A 16,137-nucleotide genomic window follows, 5' to 3' on the forward strand; every position below is an offset into this window, starting at 1 on the left:
GCAGGGCCAGGGCCAGGATGGGGGTGGGGGGGCAGCTGCAGTGTTGAGTAGAGCGGCCAGGGGGCTCGCTGAGTGACGCGTGGGCAAAGACTTACTGAGAGGTGAGCAGGGACAGAGCGCTGCCTGAAATGGGCGGGTGAAGTGCATGGACAGCAGGGCAGCTGGTACATCTGGAGCCAAACGGTGGGGGTGGCAGAGGTGATTAAGGGGACAAGGCCTGGCTTAGCCAGGAGGAAGGCCAGCTACGCTTCCTTCCTGCCTTTTCTTTCCCGTGCCTGGGTCTCAGTATTTGGGCAGAAAGGCCTGTTTGGTTTTTGGTTTTTCTTTTTTTTTCTTATGAGAGAGAGAGTAAGAGTGAGAGAGAGAGACAGGAAGGGAAAGAGGTGAGAAGCATCAACTCATCGTTGCATCACTGTAGTTGTTTATTGATTGCTTCTTTTTTTTTTTTTTTTGTATTTTTCTGAAGATGGAAACGGGGAGAGACAGTCAGACAGACTCCCGCATGCGCCTGACTGGGATCCACCTGGCACGCCCACCAGGGGCGATGCTCTGCCCCTCCGGGGCGTCGCTCTGTTGCGACCAGAGCCACTCTAGCGCCTGGGGCAGAGGCCAAGGAGCCATCCCCAGCGCCCGGGCCATCTTTGCTCCAATGGAGCCTTGGCTGCGGGAGGGGAAGAGAGGGACAGAGAGGAAGGAGGGGGAGGTGGAGAAGCAGATGGGCGCTTCTCCTGTGTGCCCTGGCCGGGAATTGAACCCAGGACTTCTGCACGCCAGGCCGACGCTCTACCACTGAGCCAACCGGCTAGGGCCTATTGATTGCTTCTTGTATGTGCCTTGACCAGGGCCAAGCAAGTGTCCCCTTGCTCAAGCCAGCAACCTTGGGCTTTTCAATGCCAGCAACCTTTGGGTTCAACCTGGAGAGCTTTGGGATCATGTGGACAATACCCCTGCTAAAGCCAAGAACCCCGTGCTAACAAGCCTGCACTCAGAGCCAGTGACCTCGGGGCATGGAACTGGTGACCTCAGTGTTTCAGGTCAACACTGGATCTACTGCGCCACCACTAGTCAGGTGTTTTTGGTTTTTCCACTGCTGTGCTGCCCCACAACACATCCCTGCCAGGTCTACTGGGTACTCATGTCACTCCTGAAGCAGGGCTAGGAAATGAGGACTCTGGCAATGTCCACTTCAGAAATCTGTCTCACCAGACAGACTTCGGGGGCTTGGCTGCTGGGTTTCTGATCCAGGCTTTCTGGGTCTCCGAGTCCGGCTGGGGACCTGCTCTCCCCGTGTCCACAGTGACTCTGGAGACTCAGCTCTCCCTCCTTCGCCCCTGCACAACCAGTGCTTCAGTTGTAGGCAGATCCCAGAGTGCAGCTCTGGCTCCCTGGAAACCTCCGCGGAGCAGAGGGCGAGGGCGGGGGCGCAGCGTGCAGCAACCTACACGAGAACCAGGCTTCCTGTATGCCATGTCCATGCTAGGGGGCCCCTCCAAGGGATGGAGAGTCAGAGGGTCTTGGAGAGCCCAAGGTACTGTTGCATCCTGTGCACAAGCCACAAGCCTCCCAGTCAGGTGAAGCCTCCCCTGCCTGAGGTGAGTCTTTCTCACCTGGCGCTGTGGTCATCCCCACTTGCCCTTCGCAGCCATGCCCCCCAACAGACAACAGCCTCAGATGCTGCCCCCCTTCACCCCCACTCTCCCCCACCTAGTCCCTTCCTCCCCTCAGTGTAATGATCCCTGTGCTGGGGGAGCAGTGCTGAGAACCACAGACCTGGAAGGGCCCTAAGTCAGAGCCCCACAAGGAAAGGGGGTGGGGGTGCAGCCTGAGCCCCGGGCCAGGCGGCCATGTGTAGTGATCCTTGAAGGCAGACAGTCCCTCAGCACCCTGAAAGGTATCTTTAAGCTGCAGGCTCTGTTCATCTAAAAACATTAAGAGTTCTATAGCTGAATAATAAAACACAAAAGATGAAGGCAGAGCTCGGAGCTAAAAGAAGAGGAGAGGGAGACCCAGAGCCCGGGCTGCTAGCCCCAGCAGAGCCGTGCGGGGCTCTCAGGACAGGGCCTGAACGGCTCCAGGGAGGGCTGCACCCCAGCTCACACATGTCAGGTGGCAGGGTCAGATTCCAGGCCCTTTCCCCTTCAAAGTGGTGTCCTCCATGGCTGTGCTCTGCGTAGTGGTGACAGCTCTGCTCCTACTTTCCTCTCCCCATGGTCACAACCATGTGTCCCCTCCCCTGTGCCCTCGCAGTCTGCTGGGAAGAAACAATGTGCTAAAAAGGGGACAAGCAAGGAAACTAATACAGCCCCCAGCTGGACCGTCCACTCCAGAACTGCTGAAAGCCAGTGGGGGTGGCCAAAGAATGGCTTCAAGATGTCCTCGTCCCCAGAGATGTGGTGCCTCATGTTGCACAAGGGACTTTGCAGATGTGATTAAGTTAAGGATCTTGGGATGAGGAGGTCACCTTGGGTATCTGAGTGGCCCAGTGTGATCAGGGGGCCCTAAGAGGGAGCCAGAGGGAGATGAGCCCAGAAGCAGAGACTGAAGTGATACAGCCTCGAGGCAAAGACTGTGGTCACTCTGGAAGCTGGAAGAGGCAAGAACACCTTCTCCCCTGGAGCCTCCAGGTGAAATCAGCCTTGCCGACACCTTGATTTTAGCTCCATAGGACTCACTTGGGACTTCTGACTGTCAGACTGTAAGAGAATATACTTGGGCTGTTCTAAGCCTCCAGATTGGGATCATCCATTATAGTGGCAACAGGAACTTGCATTGCTGGCAAAGTCTACACCAGAGGGAGGTGACCAGTACTCAGGCACCCAATCTGGGACGCCGAGAACATGTCCTCAACTTACCAGCTGGGCATTGAACTCTGGTAGCATCACACAGGTGGCTCCCACCCATAGTGGACAGAGCAGCTTGTTGACCACACCATGGACATGGTGCAGTGGGAGGACATGAAGAATCACGTCGTCTTTAGTCCACGCCCACTTGTGGACTAGCCCTGTCACCTGTAGGAGAACAGCACAGACTTAGACAGGAGGGAAGCTACCACGCAAGGAGAGGAGCCCAGAGTGGTCTTCCTCAGCTGAGAGGAGGAGGAATGAGAGGAAGGCTCACTGTTTTTCACCCCATCCTCAGTGGCGTCTACAGGAGATTGTAATGAGATGAGGGTCTGACTGAGGGTCTGTGGTTCACCCACTAACCCCTATGTTGGAGAACAGAGTCACACAATCAGGGGCGTTACTGTTTGAAAGGGAATTTGATTTGGTGCTCCCTGGCCTCTGCAAACACTTTTGGTGGCTTCCTCTCAGGTGGTCAGAGGTGCATTTTTGTTGGCTACCCCCCAGATAGTCAGAGGTACAATTTCAGCTCTGTCAGGCCCTGGGACTTGGGGTCTCCCCAGAGGCCAGTGCTGTATCCTCTGATGCCTGCTTGAGCTCCCTGCTGCTTCCAGCCCCTTCTCACCTCAGCTCAGCCGTGAAGGGACCCAGAGCTGGGTGTTCCCAGCATATCCTTAGCGTTTACTGAGAAGCAGTGAGACTCGCCTATTTGAACCATCTGAAGTCACCACTGAACACACAGTCCTGCATGCCTCAGTGACCGCTGCGTGAGATAATCACTCCCCTTAGAAATACAAGTCAAGAGATGTTCTCTTCATATAAAAAGTACTCTTGCCCTGGCCGGTTGGCTCAGCGGTAGAGCGTCGGCCTAGCGTGCGGAGGACCCGGGTTCGATTCCCGGCCAGGGCACACAGGAGAAGCGCCCATTTGCTTCTCTACCCCTCTGCCGCGCTTTCCTCTCTGTCTCTCTCTTCCCCTCCCGCAGCCGAGGCTCCATTGGGGCAAAGATGGCCCGGGCGCTGGGGATGGCTCTGTGGCCTCTGCCTCAGGCGCTAGAGTGGCTCTGGTCGCAACATGGCGACGCCCAGGATGGGCAGAGCATCGCCCCCTGGTGGGCAGAGCATCGCCCCTGGTGGGCGTGCCGGGTGGATCCCGGTCGGGCGCATGCGGGAGTCTGTCTGTCTCTCCCTGTTTCCAGCTTCAGAAAAATGAAGAAAAAAAAAAAAAGTACTCTTGCTCTAGGAGGTAAAGGTAATAAATCAATTGTGCTTCCTTGTGGCCAGCTGGGATTCAGTTCTCCATAGACTTACAGGACTGAGTTAGCCCAAGACTCAATGGCATTGACCTCCCTGTAGTTTGAGCTTTTATTTTATTTTATTGCTCCTACTGTATAATAGTCTTTATTGTGCACTGAAAAGTTCTTTGGAAGGAAGAAAGGTATAGATTACTGATAAATAACGTGAGCTGGGGAGTTTTGTAGAGATGGTAACTAAGGCTACAAAACACAAAAATAACACCCAAGAACGGACACATGTGAGTTCCTGCTTTCAGGTTTCACAAATAAGCCCCATTTTAGGTGCTGATCACACATCCTGATATTGGCTTTATGGCTCGTCTCTGAAGGCCACCTTAACATCAGGTCTAGTGGCCCGATCTGCCCTTCACATGCCACACAGCCTTGGGGGAGCCCCTCAAGGGATCTGTAAAGCCCGCTATATTTGAGTGCTGCATCCCCTTGGCCCTTTCCCGGAGGCTGTCCTACACGGTTTAGTGGGACTGATGGTCACATGACACACGTGTCTTTACTGCTGCATGTTTCAGGCAGGGTCGGGAGGAGGGTGACAGCTGTGAATGGCCCTACAGAAAAGTAAATGAACACACTGCACTCAGCAGCTGCACTATAATTGTGGCTGTAATTTCCTGCCCCCTCCCAACAGTGCTGGCCCACACAAGCACTCACCACGGCCCTGATGTTGCGATGGGTAATCAGGACGCCCTTGGGCCTCCCTGTGGTCCCGCTGGTGTAGATGATCATGGCGCCCCGGTCTCTCCAGTCCTGCTCCGGCACCTGACCCTCCCCGTGCTCCTCAGCCGCCCCATCATAGACTGCAGGTGGGAGAGGAAGGAGTGGGATCCCTAGCTTCCTGACCACTGGACTCAGCAGTTCCACGTACTCCTGGCCAGCAAGGACCACGGAGCTCCGGGAGTCCTGGATGAAGTACTCCAGGTCAGCCTGGGGGTGCTTCCTGTAGAGTGGGACGGCGATGCCGCCACTCATCCACGAGGCCCACTGTGCAACCACATAGGAGACGTCATTGGAGCACATAAAGGAGATCCTCTCCTCCTGGAGGTCCTGGCCGGCACACCTATGGAGCCTGCAGATCTCCTGGGACAGGCGGGCGCTACGGCAATAAAGGTCCTTGTATGTGTGGCGGCCATGCTGGTCAATGAGGGCAATTCTGTCTCCAAAGGCCAGGGCGCGGGTGAACACTGGGGCGCTCTTGTCAGAGCGAGCTGCCAGGGTCACGTGGAGAGGGCGGCTTCCTCCATGTCTTAAGGGAGCTAGGTGCTGGGAGGCCACTGCACAGACCAGGCGATGGAAGGACATCACCACATGGGGTGGCATCACACCAGTGAGCATAACTTGGTTCTGCGGGGCAGGGCTGGAAAAGGAAGAGAGGGCACCACATGTTACTGTGCCTGACCCCACCCTAACTCAGATTTACAATACCCAACAGACCAAGCTGGCCTACCTCCCCATCATAAGGTAACATCCTACGTAGGAAATGGAGAATCTCATAATATACCACCTTTAGAATTTAAATGCCCAACATTTAATCTTGTTAATTTAAGGACTTAAAAAATATACAAAATTCTAAAACAATGAACTAAACTAGGTAAAATCGAGAAGCACATAGAAATCAATGAACTTATGGGGAAGAGGAAATATTCCCTTTTCCTTCTGATTCTTTTGGTTAGACGAGTAATCAAATCAACGAGGGAAATTGACAAGAAAAAATCAAATTTAATTTCTTGTGCATGGGAGCCAGCCCACACACCTGAGAAAGTCAGAGATCCTGACCATACAGTGTGTCCGTAAAGTCATGGTGCACTTTTGACCTTCAACTGCTTATCCCACTGAGTAATGTTATTCCTATGTGGTGGCGCTTCGTTATAAACACGCCAATATTCACGTTGCACTTTAGTCATGGATTCAATTTTAGCAAGCCACAGAACACACTGAACTTTCCTCTGTACCGTCCACATCTCGACTGGCATGGCCGTGGGCTGCTCCACTGTATACACGGTGTTACATCATCATCTGCGCATGCACACATGCTGCCACATCATCCTGCAGAAACTAGGAGGGTTTTCCTTTTATTTGGTGCAGATTTCACATTTCTACCGTCTTTTGTTGCTTTCCTGTGACCGGTCAAAAGTGCGCCATGACTTTACGGACACACTGTATGAGGTTCAAAGACAGAAAGGGAAATGAGGTAGGTATCTGTGGCATTCTGAGCTAAGGATGAATGAAGTAAGGCACCTTGGGGCTCAGAGGGGATGGTAAGAAGAGCAGAGGTCAGTAATTAGAAGTTTGCCCTGCCATATAAATATGTCAGAAAAGGTTATCTCTGAAAATCCCTTCTTATGGGCAAGTAGGAAATTCAGATTCTTTTAGACAGTTGGGGGGGCCCTCAGGGTCTCAGTTGCCTCTAGCTGAAAATAAACCATGTACCACTGAGGCACATCTTAGGGTGGCTCATTCTGAAACCCGACACACAAGGTAAATTCTGAATAACAGTTTTTATTAATCTGAGCCTAGAAAAAGATGAGCTAAGAGGGAGAAGTACTGAGGGTCACTAAGCAATGTTCTCTCCATCAGCGGATGAGGCCGGGAAATGTCAGGGATCCCACACAGATTCAGGGCTTGATTCTGCCCTCAAACACTTCCGAAATGAACTATCTGGGGACTCGGTGATGTGCAAGGTCTTAAATAAAGCAAGTTCACACGTCTGAAGACTGTCAGTCTATTTTTTTAAAAGCTGAAACATAATCCTTCCTTCTTTCCTCCAAAACATAACTGCTAAATAATGACCAAAATGGTCAGCAAGAAGTGAAAAAAACTTGCTGGGGGGGGGGGGGCTCTGACCAGCTGACTTTCAACTAGAATTCTTTGGAGTCGGAGAGAAAAAAGAGACGTGGGAAGGGGTCGGGTCCGTCCAGAGCGCCCGCCTTCAAGATAATCTGACTCTGGGCTCACGTTCCACTCTAGGACACTTCCCTGCAGTGACAGTCCCATGAGTGAGCTCACATTTTCCAAACTGCTTCTGCATCAATGGCAGTTTGTAACTGAAGTTTAGCTCAGTTCAAGAGGTCAGGAGCCCACCTGCTACCCTAGACTCCTCACTAGCAACATAATTGAGAATGCATCCCTGCCAGTGCCAGTGCACCCTGGTAAGGGCAATACCCATATGCCCTGGTTTGAAACCCCCATGTCACGGCTCCTTCAGGGATCACTCCTCCCCACTGTAGCCTCTAGAGCTAAGAAGGGTCTCAGCACCTCCCTCCCCCAGAGCATCCTCTGTTCCTCCCTCCCCTCTGTTCCTCCTGGCCTCTGCACCCCTCTCAGCTTCCACTGTGGCTCTGGGTCAGAGCAGTGCCCCTGACAGGAGCTGAGGAGTGGACCAGCTGAGTTGTTCCTGAAGGGTGGGGGCAGGCGCAGGGACCCCAGAGGTGCTTCCAAATGCCCGGGCCTGACAGGATGCCTTCCAGTGGGCCATTCAGCCACATTATACAATAAAAGCTGTAAATCTCATCCCCCCCAGCCCCCTTCCAACAGGCCCTGAGAATCAAGGAAGGTTAGGAACCGCCCAGTAGGTGGCCCTGCCCAGCAGGAGGTGGCCCAGGCTGGCACTGCTTCCCTCAGAGTCCTCTCAGTCTCCCATACCCTGCCCACACAGTGCTGCTCGGTGGGATTGTTTCTCCTGGGCTTTCCTCACTTTTCTTTCCTTGATTAGCTTGCTACAGGGGAAAACGAATGTGCTACTGTTTGTTGTATGTATGTAGTACACAGTTTTGTTCTCTGTTCTAAAACAGATTATACACAACACTTTATAATTACCTAACAAAACAAACAAACTTCACAACAATAAAAATGGCTGGAGCCACCCTGGCCTGGTAGCTTAGTTGGTTAGAGAGCATTGTTCAGATACGCCAAGGTTGTAGGTTCGATCCCAAGTCAGGGCACATTCAAGAATCAACCAATGAGAGTGCATTAATAAGTGGAACAACAAATTGACGTGCATATACACAATGGAATACTACTCAGCCATAAGAAATGATGACATCAGATCATTTACAGCAAAATGGTGGGATCTTGATAACATTATACGAAGTGAAATAAATAAATCAGAAAAAAACAGGAACTGCATTATTCCATACATAGGTGGGACATAAAAGTGAGACTAAGAGACATTGATAAGAGTGTGGTGGTTACGGGGGGAGGGGGGAGAGGGAGAGGGAAAAGGGGAGGTGGAGGGGCACAAAGAAAACTAGATAGAAGGTGACAGAGGACAATCTGACTTTGGGTGATGGGTATGCAACATAATTGAATGACAAGATAACCTGGACATGTTATCTTTTAATATATGTATCCTGATTTATTGATGTCACCCCATTAAAAAAATAAAATTATAAAAACAAAACAAAAAAAATTGACGTGTCTCTCTCTCTCTCTCTCCTGCCTCTCTCCCTCAAATCAATCAATAAATTTTTTTTTATAAATGGCTGTGGCCAAGTTATGCTTTGTACTAACTTCTCCTGCAGGGGCTCCTGGTAAGACTGTCTTCCAGCCTGGCCAAAAGTGGGACTGTGCCAGCCTCAAGGGCCAGATGAAAGTAAATGCAACACCTCAGAGACACCCCTCCGTGCCCACAGGGAGTTCATGTGAAGGCCTCTCAGCTCTGGTTGGCTGCTCCCCGGTCCTGTGAAAATATTCCTTATTGCTCCAGGGCCTTTAACAAAGTTCAGTCCTAAAAACATTTGCCTACACTGTTTCCAGATGAAAAAGGCCATCTTTCAAAAGCCAGAGAGTATCCTAGCCCTCCACATAGGGTTCAGAAGCTGGTTCACATCTGGTTTTACACCCTGTATTTGTTACTATAAAGAAACCTGACATATTGTAACAAAACAGCCAGGCTTGACCAGAGAAAACAAGAAGTATGATAAACATGTGAGATAGACCAGTTTCAGAAAGAAAGAAAGCCAGCAAAGCAAACCAGGGTAGCTTTAACATGCTTTCTTTCTCACTTCTAGAAAATTCATGTCTCTTTGTTTTGGGGATGGGGGATGGGGTCTGGGGTGGGGACAGGAGGAATAAAATAAAGAGAATCTGCAAATGGAACACAGAACAGAAAACCTATTATGTAGTATTTCTGGGTTATGGCTAAGGCCAGCTTCTTGCCCGTGAGAGCATAGGAGATATTTTAGGGGTGCTATTTTGAAGTGACAGCACTTTCTGGGGTGCTAAAAAGCAGCCACTCAGGCAGCGAGATGCTGCTCACACAGACACAAGGAAGATAGACAGATGGAACTACGAGCCAGGAAGCGGCTGCTTCTCCCCGCCCTCTCCCGGGGAGGCATGAGAGGAGAGTTAGATGCAATGCCACAACTGCAGCCACCAAAATCAACTCTCCTTTCCTCAAGACCTCCTCTCTGGCTCTTAGAGAACAGGTACCTCCCACCTCTGCCTCGTTCCCGTGGGGCGCCAGGAGCGCTGGGTGCTGGGGCAGGGTCAGCTTGAGTTGGAAAACTGGAACACAGGGCTGACCCACCCTCCGTCCCTCGTCTGGGGCCTTGGTTAAGGTTACCTGGATGCTGTAAATGCACTGTGGGCTGTGAGTGGATGTGGTGAGCAGTCACAGCAACAACTCCAAGGGAAACACAGAGACCACAAAAAATAACAGGCAAAAGCAGTGATCCAAACCCAGGCTTGGCTGGTTCAACGTGCCTGCAATGCACTAAGTGGTGAGGAGCCTCAGTGATGGCGGAGCGCCGGTGGCGGGGAGCTGCACTAAGAGGACACCATGTATTAGCTCAGCAGTGTCTCACAGGCCGCCTGCAGAGCTGCCCCAGTCTAGGTGAGGCCCATGGCATTGACTCTTCCACCCCAAAGGGGACTTCAAAATGAGATGTGAAAATAGAAAATGTGGGTCCTTTGTTCCATGGTTGTATTTTATAACATATCCTAAGGAAATAATCAGAGGCGAATGTGAAGATGTGTGTGTGCATGTCCACTACAGTGTTATTTATAATATTGAAAAACTGGAACTAAACCAAGCGGTTAAGAAGATGTCTGAGGAAATCAGGGCATATACACTTGGGCTGCTGGGGCCACAGCCTGATTGCTGGGGCCACAGCCTGATTGCTGGTGGCAGGACCTGCCTGGGAGAGGCTCCCACAGTACTGCCAAGGGAAAAGGTCAGAGTTGAAAAGAAGATTTGAGGCTCAGTTTGTGGCACCCAGATGTTCACAGGGTTACAGGGCTATAGGTGATTTTTGTTTTCTTCTCAGTGCTTCTCAATTTTCTCCAACTTTTCTGCAATAAGCATGAATGACTTTTGTAATCAGACTTTAAAAGTCTACTAAATGTGATTTATTTTTTTTTACATGGACATACTTCAACTTCAGCATTAATTTCTCTTTTGTACAAAAGAGAAAAACACACACAAAAGTGCTCTGAATGATAGACCTACAGGGTGTTTGTAACTCTCTATAGCTCTTTAATGTCTCAAAATGATAGAAGTAAATAAAATTTTATTTAATTTTTTTAAATTAAAAATTAAAGCTACTAGTTTCATAAAAGCTCTATGCAGACAATGAAAAAGTTTTGATAAAAGTGGTTCAAATGCATGCTGTGCTAATGTTGAGCACCCATTAGGTCACCTATCTGCCACAGCAAGAGACCTGGGTGTCCCCCACCCTGCCTCTCCTGCCATCATGTCTGTTTGGATTCTGCATGGGGTGGGTGTGAGCCAGACAGGCCCTCTCGGGAGGAGCAGTATAGCAAAGGTCAGAGTGAGAAGGAGCCAGCCACGCAAACCTGCAGAGGAGACTCAGAGTGTAACTGTAACTGTGCCCATTACTGGGTGTTTGTGGAGTACAGGCTGAGAAGTGGCCCTGTACGGTGCTCCTCATGGAGCCTCACAACAAAATCACTTGTGTGTGTGTGTGTGTGTGTGTGTGAGAGAGAGAGAGAGAGACAGAGAGAGACTAGAGAGGAGGACAGCTAGCAACAAACAGACAGGAAAGGAGAGATATAAGAAGCATCAATTCTTCATTACGGCACCTCAGTTGTTCATTGATTGCTTTCTCATATGGCCCTGACCGGGGAGCTACAGCAGAGCAAGTGACCCCTTGCTCAAGCCAGCAACCATTGGGTCATGTCTATGATCCCACACTCAAACCAGAGACCCCGTGCTCAAGCTGGTGAGCCCTCGCTCAAGCCGAATGAGCCTGCACTCAAGCTGGTGACCATGGGGATTCGAACCTGGGTCCTCTGCATCCCAGTCCGGCGCTCTATCTACTGTGCCACTGCCTGACCAGGCCAAAATCACTTTTGATTTGAGTAAATACAGTCAGAGTAGCCTCCAGAGAGGTTGTGCTAATTTATTCTCCCACCAAACACAGGAGAATCGGGCCACCACATCTTCAAAAAAATTTTAAGTCCCTCAGGTATGTGACCCTGAAACACTCCATCATAAATTCTTTCAACTCAGGGCTAAAATCTTAAAAGTCATGAGATCTGGGCCTGCTTTGAACAACAACAACAAAAATATCTGTTCAGGGACGATGACTGTCCTGAACACTCCAGGTCCAGAAAGACCAACAGCTCCCTCAGGAAGAAAGCCTCTATCTTCCAACCACAGGGCTCCTTTGGTCACCGTCCCCAGAAGCACAGGTGCCACCAAGTAAATGCAATTTGACCATGAGTTTTCTGTTTCAATTGACAAACTTCATAAAAGTGCTTTTAGGCCCTGGCCGGTTGGCTCAGCGGTAGAGCGTCGGCCCAGCGTGCAGAGGACCCGGGTTCGATTCCTGGCCAGGGCACACAGGAGAAGCGCCCATTTGCTTCTCCACCCCTCCGCCGCGCTTTCCTCTCTGTCTCTCTCATCCCCTCCCGCAGCCAAGGCTCCATTGGAGCAAACACGGCCAGGGCGCTGGGGATGGCTCTGTGGCCTCTGCCTCAGGCGCTAGAGTGGCTCTGGTCGCAACATGGCGACGCCCAGGATGGGCGGAGCATCGCCCCCTGGTGGGCAGAGCGTCGCCCCTGGTGGGCGTGCCGGGTGGATCCCGGTCGGGTGCATGCGGGAGTCTGTCTGACTGTCTCTCCCTGTTTCCAGCTTCAGAAAAATGAAAAAAAAAAAAAAAAGTGCTCTTAGCACTCCAAGCAACCTGAGATCACCAATGTCACCATGCATCCATGTGAAAGCTCAGAAACCTGCATCCTGGTGAACCAGGACAGCTTCCTCCCGGAACACATGCTGTTCTGATTCCTCTGGGAGGCAGAAGCCCATTCAGAGACCCGGCAGAGACCATCCAGATTCTCGGGTCCGACTACCAGGGACATGGACTTCTCAGAACCCTCACCTAACACCAGAAAGTTTGCTTCTTTTGGTTAAGAGGTCAGATTTTTTAGAGTCAACACAGACTGGAATATCTTTTTTTCTTCCTAGTTTTCCTCACCTGTCTAAGCCTTCAATTCTTCATCTATACATAGAGTAATACACTAAGAAGACCTGCACGCAGAGGTCTGTGAGAATGACCAGGCACACACCGAGGGGGGAGCAAACGGCTGCACCATCCTCGGCCCAGTGCTCACCATGGAGCTGCATGGCAAAAATTACCTGTTAAGAATGATACTTGCATTCAAATGAAGGTGGCTGGTTTCAAAATGAATAAAATGGCACCTGACTGATTAGCATCACCCGACCCAAACCCTCTTGACCCTGAATTTAAAGCGGACCCCAGCACTTCCCGTTATCTGCTGCCTGATAAAGGTGTGGGGTGGGAGAAATGGACTTCACTCTCCCTGCGAAGGAAGACATTTGTTTCAACACGATGCCTGCGGTTTGGGGGAGGTTGCTCTCAAAGTTATATTTTTAAGTAACAGACATCCACATTGCTTTCATGAGTACTACATTCAAATAAAAAAACCAAAAGGGAAAATCACACATGTAAACCCCTATCTGTAAGGTCGGTGGATAATGGAGGATGGTCACGTGGGGAACTCAGACCCGTGAACTTTGGCTAGGACCGCCCACAACCAAGCGCGCCAAAGGAGGCTTCGCAGGAACCATTTGGAGAAAAGTAACCGTCTACCAGCCAGTGGGAGTTCACCATGTCATATTAGCTCCACTTCGCTAAAGGGACCCTTTAAATATCTCCCACGCGGTTTAATCCGTGCAACTTCCCTAGCCTCTATCTTTCCTCGGGGCCAGGGAACCTTGCCGAGCGGGATGCACGCTCTGTACTCAATAAAGCCGTTTGCTATTCCACACTTTGTGGCTCTGGCCTCTTCCTTCCTTCTCGGCGGGGAAAAATACCTTACACTATCTTTATCAGCAAGTAAAATACTACTTTAAAAATACCACCTGGAAGAACAAAGCTTACTATCCCAGGCCCAGAATTTAACCCACCAATTTAGTCTGTCCTGAGGAGGCATTCTGGGACATGGGGTGAAAACAAGGAAGCCTCATTTTACAACAATCACAGCAGAGACCGTAGCACAGCGGTTCTCAACCTGTGGGTCGCGACCCCAGCGGGGTCGCCTAAAGCCATTGGAAAATACATAATGCATATCAGGTATTTACATTCCGAATCATAACTGTAGCAAAATTACAGTTATGAAGTAGCCACCAAAATTATTTTTTGGTTTGGGGTCACCGCAACAGGAGGAACTGTATTGCGGGGTCACGGCATTAGAAAGGTTGAGACCACTGCTGTAGAAAGATCACTAGACTGTCATGTTTCACTACAGGAACTTCCTGGCCCCTTGAAACTCACTGGTAATGCTGGTGCTCCTGGACCCAGCTTTGTTGCCCCCTGACCACAATCCATGCCTAAGCCTCAACCACACACTTCTCCCTCCCTCGCGGGAAATTAACTCGCCAAACACATGATTCCTGTTCCTACATCTTAAGTACTCAACCTTTCCCTTTTTGGCAAACTCCTAGTCGTCCTCCAAAGCTCAATACCACCTCCTCTTTAAAATCTTCCCCTCTCTCTGGAAAGCTGCCTGCTCACAAGGCCTTCAAAAACACCTGGCACTTACATATTGTCATGTTTGTTTAGAGGTGAACCTGCTCACAGGTAGTTCAAGGATGATTTCTGCAGGCCCAAAGAGAAAGTTAAAGGATTTTAGACACAACAGATCACGTTTCCCTCTAACAATGTCTAAACGAGGCCTCCACTAACTCTGTTTTTAACATCTTTTCGAGATCACTTCGTGGGGAGGGCGAGACCTGCGCGGAGGACTGGGCGAAGGGCAGGATCCCTCCACGTGACAAGGACACCTGCGGCCAGGAAGAAGACAACCTGCTAAGCTGCAGGAGGAAGGGGGAGGGGCTGGACGCGGAACCAGTAGCACGAGCAGCCCCGGGCCCGCCAGACATTGTGGGGCTTGGGGAGCTGGATCTACCTCGGCCCGCACGGTTTCCCGCTCCTCCTCCCGCCGGGTCGGAACCGGAACCGCCGCTGCGCGCGCACACCACGTCCGCTGCCTAAGAGCGTCCCCCCGCGTGGTGCGGCGCCCTTGCGGTGGGTTCCGAGCGTGAGCGTTCCCCCTAAATCTCCGCGTGCGGCCTCGCCAGGGGTGAGGCCCGAGAAGCGAGGGGTATTTGCTTTTAATCCCAATTTAGTAGCTCGACTGGACATGCAGCTGTAGACCAAAGAGTCTGAGAATTAGAATTTACAGCAGGTCGGTTAAAATGCATCTTGTCCCCCAGCCCTCCCTGGGACTGGGAGAGCCTGCTGCTCAACTGGCTCCCTGGGTGTTTAAGAGGACTTGGAACCTGGATACAGACACTCAGCTAGGTTGACAGATGTTTTAACTTCAGGCACAGCAAAGGAAAAAGTTTACAGCCAGACGCAGAAGTCCATTTAGTTGACTGGAACATGTTATTTTTTCTAAAATATAAATAATACTTTGATAGCTTTGCCGTCCGACAGTAAGCACAAATTATCCATAGAACCACATACACACAGTTTGTAGCACATTTATTCTCTCCGTTCCTTTTTCTCTCTGATAATGATTGTTGAGGAGGCAGCTGACCTGTCCTTGGAGAGCCCCAGAGACCTCTCAGGAGCCTCAGGAAGGATTTCTTGGGAGACAAGAGCTGAATCTCAGGGAAGATGTGGCATTGAACATGGGCTCAAACCTGAACTTGTGGGACCTCAGCTGGCACCCTGGTAGGTGTCAAACAGAATAGATGAGTATGATTCTCTGTCATAAAGCAACAAGATGCTCCAAGAAAGAACATTTCAGCAATATAAAGGAGCTCTTGGAGGTTCAGAGTATAATAACCCAAGTAGAAAACGGGATGAAAAATCTCTTAGAAATAGAACAAAAAGAATAAGAGATGGAAAACAGGAGAGGATGAAAACAAAAAACCCCAAAATAACACAAAAGAAATGGGCCTGTCCAGGAGATCCAATATGAAAAATATAGTAGTTTTAGGAAGGGTAAGCAGATAAGACAGGAGGAGGAAACCTTCAAATAAATTAAAGGAAATGAGCAGAACTCAGGAGCATGAGCTTCTGGGTTGAGGGCCACAGAGTGCCTGGTACAGTGAGGAAAAGTGTGCCCACAGCAACTGAGCAAATAGCATTGGAATATTTCAGAACATGGGAGTATGGAAGATCCTAAATCGTACATGCAACATCTCACTTGGATGTTGCAACACCTGATGTCCAACACCTGATGTGGCCGCATGTGAACTCAGGATCTTCCCTATTATAGACTGAATGTGTTGTCCCCCTAAATTTACATGATGAAACCTAACCCTCAGTGTGAGATATTAGGAAGCACTTAAATCATGAGAGCAGAGATGCCATGAATGGGATTAGTGCCTTTATAAAAGAGACCCCAGAGTGCTCCCTTGTCCCTTCTGCAATGTGAGGAGGACACTAGGAAAAGATGGCCATCTAAGAAGAAGCAGCTCTTGCCAGACACTGAATCTGCTGGCGATTTAATCTTGGACCTCTAGCCTCCAGAACTGCGAGAAAAAATGTCTGTTGT

The 16,137-nt window shown here is 50.3% G+C and overlaps 1 protein-coding gene across 2 annotated transcripts in view; it reads right to left on the reverse strand.

The window, feature by feature from the left end:
• The window catches only part of ACSF3 (acyl-CoA synthetase family member 3), an 82,194-nt gene extending 67,588 nt beyond the window's left edge, over window positions 1–14,606 (reverse strand). For both annotated transcript variants that reach the window (XR_010727118.1, XM_066243441.1), the window contains exons 1-3: window positions 14,539–14,606; window positions 4,801–5,503; window positions 2,853–3,008 (exon numbers count right to left, since the gene is read on the reverse strand). Coding sequence is in view for 1 of the 2 variants with exons in the window: in XM_066243441.1 (XP_066099538.1) it covers window positions 2,853–3,008; window positions 4,801–5,481 (837 nt within the window). In the remaining variant the exon portion in view is untranslated. The remainder of the gene's footprint in view (window positions 1–2,852; window positions 3,009–4,800; window positions 5,504–14,538) is intronic.
• Window positions 14,607–16,137: the final 1,531 nt, after the last annotated feature.

Source organism: Saccopteryx bilineata, chromosome 9, assembly GCF_036850765.1.
Source record: "Saccopteryx bilineata isolate mSacBil1 chromosome 9, mSacBil1_pri_phased_curated, whole genome shotgun sequence".
In the NCBI taxonomy this organism is placed as follows: domain Eukaryota; kingdom Metazoa; phylum Chordata; class Mammalia; order Chiroptera; family Emballonuridae; genus Saccopteryx; species Saccopteryx bilineata.